Genomic DNA, 18,853 nt, shown 5'->3' on the forward strand with positions numbered 1-18,853 from the left:
AGATTTGTTATACATACAAAAGATACAAAGCGAATTCAGTCTCAGTTAATGTCACTATAGCAAAATAACTAATTGCGGACTGGTGGATGCCGATATTAGCCCGTTGTCATGATGCAACTCTTCCTAAACAATGTCAGATTTATCTGGAGAGACCTTTTTATCAAATTGTCAGCACAATATACTTTGTTATGTGGGAATGCACTCGATTTATAGATCAGTGGGCTGTGCCACCGAGCCCTAAAATGTATGACCACATTTACACCTTAGCTTTATACCAAATACAAATTTTAACGTTACATATAGCAGCGTCAGGCATGGGACAGCTATAATAATACTTCCATATAATTGTAAAATGCACATAAAAGATTGGTATACAAAATTGAACATGATAGTACTCAATGTCACTGGTACAGGCCTTTCACCATGGAACATTGCCGCACAACGGAGACATGGTAGTGGGACTGTGATGCGGTTCTGGGGAACTCTTCAGGATCCAATTTATTGAAATTTAAATAAACTTTCACTAACACCGGTATCTGCACTGTATGTAATTGTATGTGTAACAAAGAAATTCAAATTGTTCACATGTGCATGTCAGTAACCTGAAACTGTTCTGGTTACGGGAGAAGAAAGCGTGGTTGGGCAAAGCGATAAATTACAAAAATAAAAGTGAAAGGCCTGAACTAAGAGAATAATAGTGACTATCACATGACTGAGAGTGGTATAATTATAAAAAGCAAATGTATATTTTTTTTTCTATAATTAAGTGAAATCAAACATGGTTATGAACTCAACTATGCGTCTTAAACGCTTGCTGCCCTGATGTCCAAATCACATATTTGTATTTCACGTGAATAATATCATAGTTTATATATCTGAGTTTAATAATAAAAAACCTTTCAAAGTTGGTGTTACTACCGGCGAGGCTCTTCGTTAGCTTTCATTTGCATACAAGTATTCTCCTGGTGACGTCACCATAGAACATTGCCGCACAACGGAGACATGGTAGTGGGACTGTGATACGGTACTGGGGAACTCTTCAGGATCCAATTTATTGAAATTTAAATAAACTTTCACTAAATGTTTTTATACACATAGTACGCTGTATTATTAGTACAGTAATAACTTGAGTCATTTGTTAATCTGTCATCGTGGTTTATAATTATTTTAAGTTTGTTCTCTGTAACAAAAAACGCGTGCAATATTTGATCTATGTTAATTCAGTGCGAATTGTCTGTTTACAATCACTCGATGATCACTGGTATTTTTATGTGCATGCATAGAGTCGTACAATAACGTTTAAATTTATCTTTGGGATAAACGCAACTACAGACGTATGGCAGTAAATGGACGTGTTCAATGACCCGATACGTGAATGCACGTTTTTCAATTGCTATCCCCTGCATTATTTTCGATGCGAGATTGGATTTCTATTTGATACAACGAAACACTAATACACGTGTCTGAATGCAAAACTTTCCGTGCAGCATTTGTTTGGGTTTCTTCAATCAATCGGCTTTGAGTCAATATTTGAACTTGCGTCGTTTATTTCAGCAATTATCTTATTACCATTGATGTTGTACTTGAGACCGACTGATTTTCTATCATTAGTATTCGATGTATTCGAGTACCGAGATCGCATCTAGAACATTTTGCGAATGATTTGATTTACAGGAGAATCACCACGCAACGTGATTGGAAACTCTGATCTTTTGACAATCCGTATTTTCTGATAGTTATACTACCCCTCCTCGTAGATTAACGGGAAATAGCGGCTCCTTTTGGAGCCTCGGTCTGGAAAAAGTCCTCGGCGCTGCGCTGCGCTTCACTGGCACGATATGTCGGATTCATTTCACGCGATAAAGACTTAATGCAAACTGCTTTGGCGCGTTTTAAAAAAGCTGAACGATTGAAAGTACTATAACAATATATTGATATTTTACATTGCTATGAGGTGGACTGTTACAAGCTATTGTACTTTCATATTGATACATTGTATTTTATTTTAATTAAACAGGTTACACCGGCAACCACGCTGTTCCGGCAAAATTTCGACGAGCAGCTAATAGCAGAAAGAACGGGTCACTCCAGTCTAGCAATTAGAAGCTACAAGCGGACGAGCGACGAGCAGACGAAAGCGGTGCCAGACGCATTGCAGCCACCCAAACCGAAAACTGCGAAAGAAGCGAAAACGCATGACATATCCACCACCCCAACAGACGAGGACAAATCTAATACCACTGTCATAACAGATTCTTCCCCAAGTGTCCATGAATTTCGTAAAAGGAAATATGAAACTTGAAATACGTTTTTAAAATGTATCGTATAATCGTCATTGCGTATTTAAATAATTAAATGAAAATTCCACCTTGTTCTTTGTTTTCATTCAGTGGCCACCTGTTATGTTAATCAGCTTTTCACTCCTGTTGTGCTCATGAATATTTACCCATTCATTATTAACAGTCCCGGCTTGTTAATCTATTGATAAAACAGTACCGTTAACAAGAATGCATAATTAATTAGGTTGAAACTGTCCGCTAACGAAAGTAAGAAACATAGAACAATGGGGACGAGACAAAAAGTAGTACAACAAGTTTTAAAAGTCTTAGAATGTATATATTCTATTTTAACCTAATTATACGACGTTGTACAAAGCGTCATGGCTGGAATCGTGTTATTTTGATTTTTACTTTGAATTTTGAGGACATAGCAGGTGATTATGGATATAGAAGAGTATGGTACTTACGGTCTACCGCAAACTATCCATCCACAATAAATAAGTGAAACACTAGAATTCCCTGATGTGTATAAACTGTCGCCACAACAAAAGAATCGATTATATCATTATACGAAGACACTTATTCGCGTATTACTGCAAAACTACAAGAAATTCTATGCTCTGAACTCAATGCTAATTGCTAATTTCAAACTGTAAAGTTAATTTAATTGTAATTGTTAGCGTTTTCACAACAATATATCAAGCTGACATTCTACAAGTTGATATTTGCGAATCAGTGTTATACTCGCCCCTGTCTGCGGTGTGATTATTTCTATTTTATTATACCAACCTCACTTTAAAGATAAATCTGAGAATTATAAATAACTATAAAGCACTGAAACCATTTTCAATAGTGATACTGCACCCAAAACGATCTACTTGCGGTGGCGCAAATTCGTAGTTCATTGTTAGCAGCAGCGTTTATATCATATGTAAATCGTCTCAATCGACATAATTAAAAAAAAACAGATGCCGATTAGCGTTTTGGGAATCGACAACACTTCCGGACTTACGACGGCAATAGTTTAATAGTATTATTATTATTATTATTTTGAGTCGATGCGTGATTGTGAAAAATTATTTTTCACACACTTCTCTTTCAAACCAAAATACCCAATTTGTTTATGTCCGTGACACAAAATATTACTATCGCTGATTTCATTTGACAAAAAGATTTAACCCTACTGTGTGTTATTCACGTTTGAGGCCTACGTTTAAACACGAAATCCCGTGGTATGTCGTATTTTTATTTAACCATGTCTTACATAATCAAAAACACGCTCTCGACCAATCAAGACGACGTGTTCAAGCAAATAAATATAAAATAATTTTGGATAAATATGCGTATCACTATCTTTTAGTACTATATTAATTTATTAACACGAAACACGTCCCCACTAAATAACTGTGATCAGATTAAATTCAAAAATAGATCTTCCACAAACTTGGACACTGAAGGCAGTTCTGACAAAACCCAGAATTGACCTTGACCTTGTGTTGTTCTGTTCGATTATTTGATGGCATTCGTGAGGGCACTGAATGTTCCTATACTGACTTGTCTAACGAACCTAATGGATGTATAGGATGTTGACTGCTTCAACATCTTTTTGACTCACAATTGGTTTAAATTATTTATCGCGGAAGAGTACATCGCGTGGTTATGCAGTTAGTCGTCTAGTTTAATAATGAGTAGGCGCACCATTTATTATCATAAAGAAAAAACACAGCTGTCTAGACAGAGTCGCCGTGGACCTAGCGATCACGTTTCCAAGCCTTAGACGTGAGCCAATGCACAAAACAATGCACGACTGTGTGTAGCTCTCATTACTACATGCAAACTGTCAACATTTCGGTATGAATCATTCGTCTTGGTTCAGCAGCGTACGCATGGAGTGCAGTAGAAAGAATGTGATGTGTACTTCTGTGCTTGTCATCTTCTCTCTGATCGTAATCAAAAGTGCGGTGTTCATGCAGTCTTCATATGGTGACGTGTCTTATTTTCGGTAAGTTCAACATCATATTTAAGTCATACATTTGAGTATAGCACCGTATCTAACTTATGGCGAGCCCTCATGTCAGTGTTTTTAAACCAGCCTAATGCTTCGTAATACGTAATTGAGTTGTTCATTCATTTTTCATCTTGGTCGTAACTACAGTCAACTGGCGTACTAGTGATAATGAAATGAATGTAAATTCCAATGTTTACTATATGGGGGCAGCCATCTTGAATATGACATGAAAGTGTCCCTTTCTTTAGTTTCAAGTCGTATTAAGTATCTGTGGATTAATCGCATTTATTTTATTATCACGAGTGCGCTAGCTGACTGTGGTCGTAACATGGGCGTATTCCAAACCGTTAGTGTTGAATAACACATTGATATTTAGGTGCATTTTACGTAAATTTGGGATTTTACCTTATGCGTAGATATAATGAAAAGTAGCCCATACTAACAACCGATGATCAATGACATTGTTATATGTTTATTATTTAAAGTCTTAAAGCATGTGTGGGTCATGAGCATAATTATCCGGTCACTTATCATTGACAGATAAGAATTCAGTAAAACCCGGTTCAGGATCGGTTTATCGATCAATTACGTGAAAATGTACGAGATGGAATGTATCAGCTCGAGACAACAGTGATAAATTAATCACACAATCAATTGAAATACACACACTGTCAAGGATATTAATACTAAAACAATGTTTGCCAGTGTGAGTAGGCTACCATTCAAGAACCAGAGTTGTACGACGGTGCTTAACGTTAACTTTAAAGATCAGGCAGTTACATCGCGCGCAGTGTTACCTCATAGCAACGTGGCTCAAATGATTTCCCTTTTTCCAACTATACTACATTCTCCCATGATATTTGATTTCAATTACATAAAAAACAAGAAATAAACAAGAGATTATATGCAAGTCTACTGTTGCCCCTCTATCAGTCACAATGACTGAGGTTTATAACAATTCATTCTCGGCCTCGATTTTCGGCAGTTAAATATCTCATTCACTAGATGCATTAAAAAACGGGACACCACCGAACACCACCCACTATATAAATCCTTTGAATGAGCTTTATATGTAATATAATGTTGGCCTGAACAATATTTATCGATGAGGTAAAATATTATTATTTTTTTTAGAATTTGAGGGTTGGTAACTAGGGATGATGAAAAACCATCCGAAATGTTTTGTGTTCCCCTTTTCAAAGGCCTTAGGTCTATATGACATGTACTTTGAAGCTCCGAGTTATCACAGTTATGAACTATTACGACATAATATCACGTATTTGTAAAATGTCGCATTTTTGGAGGTCAAGCGATTTTTTTGAAAGAAGCTAATAAAAATGTATGCTGATCCTATATCTCAATTTTTCAAATAATTTTCAAGCGCAGATATGATATTCAGCACGAATTAGTATATGTTAGACTAGCATACCGTCACTTGTACCTTAGTGCATGCGTGTTTTCGGGCCACCTTTGTGTAGATGCGTTTATCCTCATCGACTTTGCTCGCATACACACACTGTTCCAACCCCTCATGCTACCCCTCTCCACCTCGAATGGATTGTGCCATCATGGTCGTACGTGGTAATTTTATCCTGACCGTGAGGTTAAAATTGACAGAATCGACGACGACAACGAATCTTCACACGATTTACTACACGGGTCGGGTCGGCCATTTAAACTGGGTCGTATTCTGGCTACTCATTCTATTTAATAAGTATTTCTATACGTGAATGCACACTTTTGGAATGTACACAGCATTTACAAATTGTTTGAGAGCATTTACAATTTCAGCTGCGAAATTCGATATTGTGAAATGGTTTCAATCGTGGCTTGTTTTAATGAGGGTCACCGTGTCAAGCTGGATAATATCAGGGGTGGACCAATTAAAACTCTGAAGGGTAGGTAGCTCGTAAAATAGTGAAAACGTTGGTTAATGAACCGCTAGAAACAAACCCATGCTGGCTGCTGTCCACGGAGCTGGCCACAATACTTTGTATACCTTACGTATTGTATTCTGGCCGATATTTGTTACACAAATGTCACTAAGTTCGTTTTTACAGTTTCCTTATTATAGTCTTTCTGTGGATAACGTAAGATTAACAAGTAACACCCTAAGCCATGAGTGAAATCTGCCGTGTATTTATATTAGTCTTAATGGAATACTTGAGCACCCTGAACGAGTAATGTCAACATGATTCCATATACATGCCAAACACTTAGCGATGGGCGCCTTTCACGTTTAGTGACTTTCACGAAACATATTTTTACAATTTTTAATTGGCTTTTTAATTCCCTACCGTCAAACTTTTTACTATGCTAGGCATAGTAGATGGCAGTGTTGGTTATTGGAATTAATACGTTCGAATTGATTTACCGTGTCTCCACATGATCCGCACTGATCTTCACGACGCTATCTATCAGCAATCTGCAATTCATAACCCCCTCCCGAGAGTTATAATATGCCCCATCTGTATATACTCACTTGTCGGTGTCTGACGGGCATAATATACAAAACACAACAAGGAAAACGTCAGATAATCAAAAGAAAGGTGAAGGTGTGTGGGCTTCTGACATTATATTTGCTGAGTAAGTCACTGTTCTTTCATGTTATAAAACGGGAGAATTCAAACATGTGAGCAATACGGAAGCCTCTGTGTTCATTTATTTTTAAAATTTTGAGATGATGACTGTTCACAGAGTTGAATGCAGTCAATTCTTTCACTGGCTCCAAGGGAATGTGCATCCGTCTGAATGTCACTGGCATTAAATCTCACAAAATTCTTGAGAATACTTAGAATGGCTTTGAATATTAACAAATTGGTGTGACTGGAAACAATACAATTGGCTAACAGTATTAATAAAATACATTTATGAACAAACAAGTTTAACAGATCACTGACACTCTTTTCAAAATAAGTCATTTTCTGTTACCGTTCACAAAATAATACACATATTTGTTTTTTTTCTAACATTTTGATCAAGATCTTAATATATTTAGTAAAAAATGATATTATTATTTTTTTTAAACAATAAATATGTAAAATATTGACTGGTTTATTCTAGATATGCCAATTTATTCAACATTTGCCGGTTGTGGGTGTAAACTGGCTTCCAAATGGTGAATAATAGTTTTGTAAAACCGAACTTAAGTATAATCCGACCCAAGTCAGTTTCATCATGGCGGGTTGCTCCGGGAAGAATCACGAAGTTTATACATCTTGAATGCACAATGAATATGTGCGCTACCTTAATACTATTGTGGTCGCCAATTCGGTAATCAATTACTTGCACCATGTTGTTGAACTTAAAATTCTCTGCCTGAAATCAAAATTCTTCGAGTGTTTCCGTACAGAACCTGATATGCTGTGAAAGTAGGAAGCTTTATGCCGCATTAGTAATCTAGGTATGTGCAACAAACCGGCAATAAATTACGCGTATTTCAGATGAGAGGAAATTGCATGTACCGTACTGCGCAAGAGTAATTATTCCAACATTTGTAGATATCAACGTTATTAAGTTCAATGTTCACCAGAATCTGAACATCCTTCTCTATTCTGGTATGATAATTAGTACAACGGATGAGTCACGGATTCTTCAGCGCTGGCATTTCTGACTGCTTACACGACTCCGCGTAGTAATATACTTCGCATAACAGTGTGAAACGGATAGTATGGGTATGTGTACTGAAAATCAGGTCATGAGAAATAGATCCAGCTACTTGAACTTGGCGTCAGGTGACGGGATTGATTTGTGACTGTACTTGAATCTTTAAATGTAATGACGTTACATTTATTTAAATGCTGATCATTTCGTTGGAACAAAAAAAAAACACGGGATAGGATTCCCTTCACGTCGGCGCCGATGTTGATCAGTGATGTGCAAAGCGTGAGTGACTTGACTGTACGTTGTATTCAAAGATACATACATTAATACGATGCAATGCGATTGTCAGTTCTTTCTGTCCTCGGGGAGTAGGAAGTCTCTTGTTTTTATTTTACTGATTAATAGATGATATAGGGTGATTTCGACTTAGAAGTCGAATATTTAGAACATTCGGAACACTAAGCTCCGCCAATCCCATGGGAGATAAATGTCAGTCTTTCAAAGTGAGTTATCAGCTCAATATGTTTTGTTAATAAGTATGTAGGTACCATAGTAGTTGTCATGGCAACAGCCATATAAACTACCATGGGTCGTGATATGGCAAGAACATTGTGGGAACACCAAGAACCATGGCAAATGAATAATATATAATCATACATAATAATATCAACTTCGTTTTGTGGATTCTACAAAACATCGGATCTATTTCGACCGTGGGGTCGTTTGTTGGTATTTTGAATGGGGTATTGGAAGGTTTTCAAAAGTGTTACAAATTACTTAGTACAACCATAGAGGTAAAAGACAGAAGGAGTTAATTCTGGTTTAAGATCAAAGCACGGTTACTAGTAACCGTGATCAAACGTTGCATGATCATTTCCGCCGTTTTATAAGTAAATTATAATGTGTTCTTGTTAATCTAGCAGCAAACAACAAGATATCTACAGATAAGGCGAATTAACATACTGTAGAACAGGAAATTTTCACGCAATGAGATTTTTGCGTGAAAGCAAATTTCGTCTAATTCGCGCATTTCCTTGTTTGCGTTTTCTTTGCAGATGATTTATTTCAACTTTGACCTTTCATTTATACGTGATTATCAATAAATTTAAAACATAATCTTAACAAATAAGAACAAGGAGCTTTTATTATTCAATGTCTGTTACTATCTCACACATTAAAACGAACGTTACACTTCCACTAGCCAACACATGTCCGAGGTGTCATTAAATAAATGTCGATAAACAGATTGGGTGGTATGAACTGGTGACGTCGAGAAGACGAAGCATAGAGTACAATGGTTGTCCCTGGGCGTTGACCAAACGGCCAAGCCCAGAGAGCAAAAACAGTGAAGTCAGGAATATATGTGTGTGAGTCTGTATGTCCGAGTCTGTGTCTAGTATAAAGTAACACGTTTTTATAAAGGTAAAGCACGTGATCCAAATTGATACATCATATGACTCAAAACACCTTTGATGACAGGATAGTGATTCAATACACCCGCGTAAGTTTCCCGAAAATACATTGAGTAAAAATACATTGAATAAAAATATATTGAAAAAAAAATAAAAAAGTGATTTCAGCAAATCTACATTGTGGTAAAATGCTCTATAGGCAGGTGATAATGTTTTACGAATTATATTAATACACGTGGTGTCATGCACTGTCAGCTGTCCATATACCACATACTTGCTAAAAGCACATGGATATTGCTATAGAAACCACGCTTGTTGATAGCAACGTGAAGATACGCTTGATATTGTTTCAATACAAGCGTCACCCGTGGGAATGTTGACAACGCCTATGATCGATGTCCGTACGAGCGATATGACAGAGGATTAAATGGGCTCGTGCTGAAAATGATTAAATTATGACATGTCTCTCGATTTACACAAATTCGGGCGTGTCAAATATTTCATATAATACACCCAGCACCTCAATAAAGTTATATGAATGATATAAAGTGTGATAGTATTGATGTATTTATAATGATCGATTAAACACTGGTTGTTGATATAAACTACTCACATGTGATAAATTAGAAAAACATTTACTCGTTCTAAATGTATCAGTCCGCCATTTCCAAACCAAAGCTAGCTTATTCTGTTAAATAATCATATTATCATATTTGATGTTATCATGTTTTTTTTCCAAAACAGATTTACATTCGCGCATTTATACAAATCCTATCTGAGATGTGAAACTTCAATCATTCACATAACTGAATTGTCTGTTTTTTAAATATTTCATTAAAAAGGGGTAATGTGCGTTAGGGTTTATAACCTCATTATCAATTTTTTAATGAAATATGTTCAGATAAAAATTAGTAATTAGCGCATACTATTGTGACAGGTGCGTGCAATTCATTATGTACGACTATAAACATAAGTACCATGTAGTTTTTATCACCTTGCCCGTATCATCAAACATGAAAGGGAAAGATATATTACAGTGGCTGCGGCACGGGGGGGCGCCGCCTCTGTATTATGGGGAAAATGACTGTCGTCGTTGCTAAAACTTCCCTTAGTGCCAACGACAGATGTCCTGTGTGAAAATATCGTGCAAAGATTGAGAAAGCAGTAAAAAAAATTGACTGTTTCTACTTGACTGATCACTGGTGATATACATTCAAAGGTCACTGATCTCAGTGGAAATATGCATTTTTTTTTTAAATGAAGTAAACCATTTATCTTGTAATCAATATCTTTGGTAATGTATTTCCCAAATCCCACGGGAATACTAGACTGGGTTCAAATCAACTCATGGAGCTGGATTGTTGCACAGTCTAATACACATTTGTAAACTTGCCAATAAAATACATAAATAAACTATCTTAACAGAAAACATAATGTCAGATAATCGATATAAGCACTCCTATGAATAACTCTTTGGGATCAAACTTTTGATCAAGTTCTGAAACCGATAAAAAATTTATAAATTTATAAAAGTTATAAAAACAAAAATAATGCACTCCCTATCTGTTCAAACTTACATTCTATTAACACGTGATGTTTTTTTTGACATACATTTGTGATTAAAGACTGAATTCATGACAACCATACCTCTTCAAAAAGTAAAATGTCATTCACACTGTTGTCCAGACCTGTTGATTTCTTTTAGTAGAGAGAACTAAAAAAATATAGTCTGCTCTCGATTTTTGCCCTGAATTAACCCTCCTTCCCTCAAAGTTATTCAGCCCTCAATATTAACCATAAATTATACGCTCTTGCATGCAGATATGCTGCCCCAATATGTGTCAGAATAATACGCCCTCACACAGAGATACGCTTATTTTATGTCCCAAATATGTGTAGTTATACTACACATATGAATTATCACCGCCCGGACAGATTTTCTGCTCCCATTATGTGATGTGAATTATACCCCCTCACAGACTATTTTTAATTTAACTAAATCTTCTAAATAACTCATTCAAACTATACACCAAAATATATAATACCTTCCGTCGAAGACCATCATGAAATGTGGATCAAACACTAAACAGAGATCTAAAGCTGTTTTAGCTTTCTGGTGGTATCACTGTGATAGCGTGACCTTTCTAGCTCTAGCACATCAATGACACGTGTCAAGTAATGGGTTCATAACATTAGCTGCCTTAACTCGCTAGAATGCGATCTGTTCACGTAGGTTAGGTGAGGAATCTCGTTGTTTATTCAGTTGAAGTTAAACAAACCCAATGTATATTTTATGTTCGGTTCACTGAATTATATAAACTAAACTAAACACAATGTCAATTAGACAATTTATGACCCAGCTGCAGTTAGCAATATATCCATATTTATATTACTGTATTCGACTGAGAATATTTGTATAAACGTCGCCAGACGTGAAATGAATAAATAAATACCGTTAGAGGCCACTTAACTTTTCTTTAAATGCACATCTAGTATAAACGATGTCTAATAAAATGCAAGTGGAATGTGTTGTCTCAAACTGTAGCGGACCTAGTAGCGGACTATAATATAGAGCGCAGTGAAGCGAGCTCTATGGATAACATAATACTTTAAGAGTTTGTTTGTTGTTTCACGTCATTTTTATCAGCGGCTAAACACACAATTTGCGTGCCGCCATTTTGAATCCCGCTCAATTCGCGCGTGAAGGCGCCTCAACGTTGGTTACGTCAGTTCTATTTTAGTTAATCAATAAACTTACTCGGCTGCGCTCGCTCTCTGGTACATACGTTAGGTTGTAACTGTGACACAATGGGCAAACAGGTCAACAATATTTTTTATTTTGTGTGTAAGACATTCAATGATGAAACATACTTCCAATGATTTAATTTCGTTGGTTTGGTTCTAATAATCTAATTTTTGATTACATGTTACTTATAATGTAATTTAAAATAAATTCGGTTGTAATATTTCAATTTGTAATATACATGGTAAGCTGGCAGACAATGGCGGGACCAACTAATATCTTGGCAGGATAAGGCTAAATGAAGAATCAGGAATCAACAAATCAAGATTCAAGAATCAATGAATCAGCGATTCACGAATTGTGCAATGACTATTTTTAATTGCTATTTTATTTGAAAGAAATAGCGTTTTTTGTTTTTCAAAAATTAAGAATTAGAATATCCAAGAAATGTCATTCATGCATGCTAGCCTCAGCTCTCACATTTAATGATTTACGTTGTTTAATTCGAATCTAAAACTGTCAATCACAAAATGCTTTCCTTCACGGAATGCAAGACGTGACGCGCACAGTCAGCTGTAGCCCTGAGTACAGTCCTGTAGGTTGGCCTTCTTCCGCTGATCATTCGGCCCCCATAGTCGCATAGACTGAGGATTCAACACCCGTCTACAAATTTATGGCGGAGAAACTTTTAGCAGTTTTCATGATTGTAACCAGCTAAAACATATATCGACTAATCTAGCGATCACAAATACCATTTTTGTGGCCAAAAAATGAACCTACAGTACTGGAAAGTTGGCGAAAGCTAGTTTTACGCAACGAAACAACGTTTTGTTAATAAATAAACAAGATGGCGGCGTATACTTTCGGTTGACGTTGGAAACTGTCGATTTGATCGATCCTAGTGGGAAATGTTATGTAATTTCGCTTCCAGTTAGTGTATTTAGAATAGTTAGACGTATCCACCTGCTTATTTCTTAACTGCAAAACTGAATGCCTCTTAAATCGCCCGATACATTTCTTCACAATAGTGTCGAATTCCCGGTCTATGTGACTTCTCCGGGACTGTGGGGGCCGAATGGTCAGCGGAAGAAGACCAACCTACAGGACTGTACTCAGGGCTAAGTCAGCTGGAATCTGTGTCGCTGGGTGTATGTGATAGAGGGAAGTTGTGCAACCAAATTTGCCGAGTTCGCAGTTTCTCGCCGAAAAAAAAAATAACTAAGGCTAATAAACATTATTCTCTATCAATAATCCGTCCAAAACAGGAATATTTCTACTAATTCTTGTGTATTTTCGACGTTTTTGAAAAACCTGCGATTTTCCGGAGGGGTGAAACGGAAGAGCAAAATACAACGCGCATTTTGACCTTTTTGTGGCCAACCAATGGCTGGACACGATACGTTCTCTCTTTTCCACCTTCAAGGCATTGACCGGGGGGGGGAGTTGCATGACACGATTGGTTGAAATAATCGTCTTATTTGCATAAATTAATATTCATGAGCAATGAAAAACTCGTCTTTTCAGTAAAATTGTGCCAAAATGCTTTTCGATAGCATACATGTTAGTTCTAAATTGACTGATTCTATCGTTACGAGCTGAAAAAATAATCGGAAAAATGATGTGAAGGTATTTTTGAGACACGTTTTCGATCGGACTCCAGCTAACTGTTGAAAGTAAGCACAGGTTTTCTTTTTACCATGATCATACCAAGTTACGAAATTAATGGAGAATGCAGAGGCACGTTTATATTTCACTCTAGTACTATTGCTCAAAATTGCTCAAAATGTTTTTGGTGACTTTTATCAGTGACAAGTTACCTAATTAGTATGCATTTCGAGAAACCACAGTGTGTGTGCATGCGCAGTTTGAAATGGAACAGTTTTGAACGCAATAAAATCACGCGTAGAACTCGGGCTTCAGCAAGAAATGGTGGCGTCATATACAAGCTGCCATCTTGTTAGGATGTTCATACTTAAGTAGTCGCATAGACTGAGGATTCAACACCCGTCTACAAATTTATGGCGGAGAAACTTTTAGCAGTTTTCATGATTGTAACCAGCTAAAACATCTATCGACTAATCTAGCGATCACAAATACCATTTTTGTGGCCAAAAAATGAACCTACAGTACTGGAAAGTTGGCGAAAGCTAGTTTTACGCAACGAAACAACGTTTTGTTAATAAATAAACAAGATGGCGGCGTATACTTTCGGTTGACGTTGGAAACTGTCGATTTGATCGATCCTAGTGGGAAATGTTATGTAATTTCGCTTCCAGTTAGTGTATTTAGAATAGTTAGACGTATCCACCTGCTTATTTCTTAACTGCAAAACTGAATGCCTCTTAAATCGCCCGATACATTTCTTCACAATAGTGTCGAATTCCCGGTCTATGTGACTTCTCCCGGACTGTGGGGGCCGAATGGTCAGCGGAAGAAGACCAACCTACAGGACTGTACTCAGGGCTAAGTCAGCTGGAATCTGTGTCGCTGGGTGTATGTGATAGAGGGAAGTTGTGCAACCAAATTTGCCGAGTTCGCAGTTTCTCGCCGAAAAAAAAAATAACTAAGGCTAATAAACATTATTCTCTATCAATAATCCGTCCAAAACAGGAATATTTCTACTAATTCTTGTGTATTTTCGACGTTTTTGAAAAACCTGCGATTTTCCGGAGGGGTGAAACGGAAGAGCAAAATACAACGCGCATTTTGACCTTTTTGTGGCCAACCAATGGCTGGACACGATACGTTCTCTCTTTTCCACCTTCAAGGCATTGACCGGGGGGGGGAGTTGCATGACACGATTGGTTGAAATAATCGTCTTATTTGCATAAATTAATATTCATGAGCAATGAAAAACTCGTCTTTTCAGTAAAATTGTGCCAAAATGCTTTTCGATAGCATACATGTTAGTTCTAAATTGACTGATTCTATCGTTACGAGCTGAAAAAATAATCGGAAAAATGATGTGAAGGTATTTTTGAGACACGTTTTCGATCGGACTCCAGCTAACTGTTGAAAGTAAGCACAGGTTTTCTTTTTACCATGATCATACCAAGTTACGAAATTAATGGAGAATGCAGAGGCACGTTTATATTTCACTCTAGTACTATTGCTCAAAATTGCTCAAAATGTTTTTGGTGACTTTTATCAGTGACAAGTTACCTAATTAGTATGCATTTCGAGAAACCACAGTGTGTGTGCATGCGCAGTTTGAAATGGAACAGTTTTGAACGCAATAAAATCACGCGTAGGCTCGGGCTTCAGCAAGAAATGGTGGCGTCATATACAAGCTGCCATCTTGTTAGGATGTTCATACTTAAGCTCTCCAGTTTTTCCTGAATTTTCTGACCTAGCATTGTCGTTCCATCATTCAAGACATACCAGTTTACTTGTAAATATACCAGGATATATGTGAGAACTTTTCAACACTGAACTCCTTTTGTATGTTCACAAAAGAAGCAATGAAGTGGAACTGGTACTAACAAAGCCATTCACAGCTCAAGGTCAACATCCACTGACAACAACAACAAAGTTACATAACATACTGTAGTACATGACATCCAGAAATGAAGACACAATAACTCCATGCCAGTAAGTGTGAATAACAGTATACTTTAAAAAAACTCTGGAAACATTCTATATGCTCAGATAGTTGATAGAAAACTTAAACTTGTGATATCACACACCAACTTTGTTTTAAACAAAGGACATATGCTGTTCAGCCATTAACAAACAAAGAAAGCATTTACTAACAAAGCAACAAGACAAAGGAGCCATTATGTCAACTAAACCTGACCTACAATGTAACAGTGGAAACAAATCACAAGGAGAGGAAGATCTACAATCATTCTTAAATAAGTTCAACATTACAGAGGAGAATGAAATCAAAGTCAAATTTAACAAATCCTCAGTGACCCTACACTCTGACAGTAAGCTGAAAGGAATATGGTTACAGTGCCTGAAGCTGGCATATTCAGAACTAAGACATGTGTATAATGACAATAAAGAAGAGAAGACAACACAATTACGTCTAGTCAGCAAAAATGGAAATACAGTAACAATAAAAGTCTACCACAATGGTACCTTATTAATCCAGGGTAATTCATATATCTCATGGATAATGAATGAAGGGACCATGCTACTCAAATACATTCAGGGTAAGCTGCAACTAAAGATAACATCTAACAAACAGATAGATTCTGAGAGAAGATATCCACAAAGAAATGTACAAACAGCCTCTGAAATACAGGGATGACATCTCTGATGATGATGAGGTTACATGTATGACAGACCAAACAAACACAAATGACATGCAATCTCCAAGTAAGGGTTCTAAGAAAACAAAGACGTTTACAACCACACAGTCCAAAGTGAAAAAAAATCATACAGTCACAATTACTGATAAAAAAACAAAAGTCATCAATTAGTTATGCTGCCACACCACAAAGATCAGACTCTAAACTCAAGCATCTAAACACACTGTCCAAAATTCCATGCTTGACATCAAGTTCACCTGCATTAAATAACAGAGGATCATTAGACAACAGTGAATTGGCAGCTACCCTGAGCCAGATGTTTAAAACTATCCAATAAATTGATGATAATTACTGCACTATTATGAAAACAGAAACATTAACCCAAGAACTAACAGACCAGCTGAAAAATATTGAAGACAGTCTATCTCAACAGTCAAAAGAAATTCAGAAAATAAACAAAATATTGGAGAAAAAAAATGAAGTCTGTAAAAGAGATTAAAGCACATCTTTAGTGAATGAAGATATTATGAAACATAATAAAGAGACCACTGCAAACATGACCAGAATGGAGAAGAGTATAAACTCTATGGAGAAATCAATAACCATCATCACAGCATCTCAAGAACAAACCCGCTCATGTATACAAAAACAACAAGAAGCAATATCAAAGATGCAACAAGAAAGCACATTTGTTCATCACCAGCTGAAAAACAAAGAAGAAGACATAGATATGCTACAATGTGAAAACCATAAATTACATCAAAAGATAACACAGCTGAAACCAAATCCGGTACAAGACATCCAGTCGTACAACCCTTTTGATATTCTTACAACAGCGAAGAGTAACACCATTGCCAACCCATTCAAACAAGATGATGCTGAAACGGAATACAAAACAGTAACTCATAAGAAAGCCACAAGACCAAGAAAAAACATGCAAACACTCATCATTGGTGACTCCATGCTTAAGAACATTGATGTAAAGGGAGTGTACAGAAATACATTTGTGAAAACTTTACGAGGACGGAAAATAAAAGACATTGATGCATACATCCAGGAAACAACTGAAGATGAGCTACAAAATGTTGTCATACGTGCAGGCACAAACAATATAGCAGATAATGATACAGTGGACTCCTGTGTTGAAGACTTCACCACCATGATCAACAACATAAAGAAGAAACACCCATCAGCAAAGATATGTATCTCTTCAATAATCCATAGAAGAGGTGACAATGCAGATACATTGAACAAGAAGATAGACATCCTGAATGACAAGATGAAGATGATAACACAAGAAGATATAATCTACATAGATAACAATAATATCCAACCTCAGCTTCACTTAAGTGATGATGTACATCTTAACAATCCTGGAACTGCAATCTTGGTAAGAAACATGAAAAGCACCATTGCACCTCTGATTGGTGTGAATCGACATGCCAGGAGATATGACAGACTAAATTCTAGATACAACAATGAACTCAACACAAGATACCACAATGACCAGAGAACAAATCAGATCTATCAAAGACCACCATCAACATTCAATCAAACAGTGTTCACTCGAGGCCCATCCTTCCATGCCAATAATCATTATACCTACACCAAAGATCACATTTCCGAACTTAAGATGTCTTACACAAGAAAACCAAAACACCATAAACAGATTGGAAAACGAGGACTCCCCATATCATATTGGAATGTACAGGGTATAAGACAAAAAAATAGAAGATAATGACTTCATAAAATGCATAGAAAACCATGATATAATAGGTCTAGGGGAAACCTGGCTGAACAAGGACTCTCTGAATACACTCAACATACCAGGATACTACAGTCACTCAATACTAAGAAGTAAACAGCCAGGTAGAGGACTATCAATACTAATAAACGAACAAATCAAGAAAGGTATCAAAATTGAAGATGTAGACCCTGAAGACATGCTTTGGTGCAAGTTGAAGAAATACTTTTTCAACTTAGAAGAGGATATCTATTTGTGCTATGTGTATCATCCACCTATGAATTCAAAACACTGCATGCCAGATTTCTTCACTAGACTAGAAAATAATATTGCAAACTATTCTCAACTTGGAAACACTATTATACTAGGAGATTTTAATGGTAGGACAGGGAGACTTGTTGACTTTATAGACAATAGTGATGAATTTACATCCTTGCCACGTTATTTTCAAAATGATATCACTGATACATTCCGAAATAACAGAGATGTTATAACCAATACGCAGGGTAAAACTTTGATAGACCTATGTAAAACTTGTGATGTTAGAATTCTGAATGGCAGAATACCAGGTGATTGTAGTGGGAACTTCACATGTTATCAGACCACTGCCAGATTTCCTGCCTTCTTAGACTTGATAAAAACATTAAACTAGATAGAATTAGTACAAATACAAATACTCTAAATAATCTGCCAAATAGTAATATATGGGATAAACTATCAGTGTTTAATTATCAAGATACCCTAGCCTCTAAAGCTATTCAAGATAAAACCAAAACTTTCCTAAATAATAATTACAATGAAGATAAAG

The 18,853-nt window shown here is 36.5% G+C and overlaps 1 protein-coding gene across 1 annotated transcript in view; it reads left to right on the forward strand.

Moving 5' to 3' along the window:
• The first annotated feature begins 4,002 nt into the window (after nucleotides 1–4,002).
• Nucleotides 4,003–18,853, forward strand: part of LOC144344613 (galactosylceramide sulfotransferase-like) — a 32,791-nt gene continuing 17,940 nt past the window's right edge. The window contains exon 1 of the mRNA XM_078006479.2: nucleotides 4,003–4,281. Within this exon, the coding sequence (XP_077862605.2) occupies nucleotides 4,133–4,281 (149 nt within the window). The 5' untranslated portion in view covers nucleotides 4,003–4,132. The remainder of the gene's footprint in view (nucleotides 4,282–18,853) is intronic.

This window comes from Saccoglossus kowalevskii, chromosome 10 (assembly GCF_978046115.1).
Source record: "Saccoglossus kowalevskii chromosome 10, keSacKowa6.1, whole genome shotgun sequence".
NCBI classification, from domain to species: domain Eukaryota; kingdom Metazoa; phylum Hemichordata; class Enteropneusta; family Harrimaniidae; genus Saccoglossus; species Saccoglossus kowalevskii.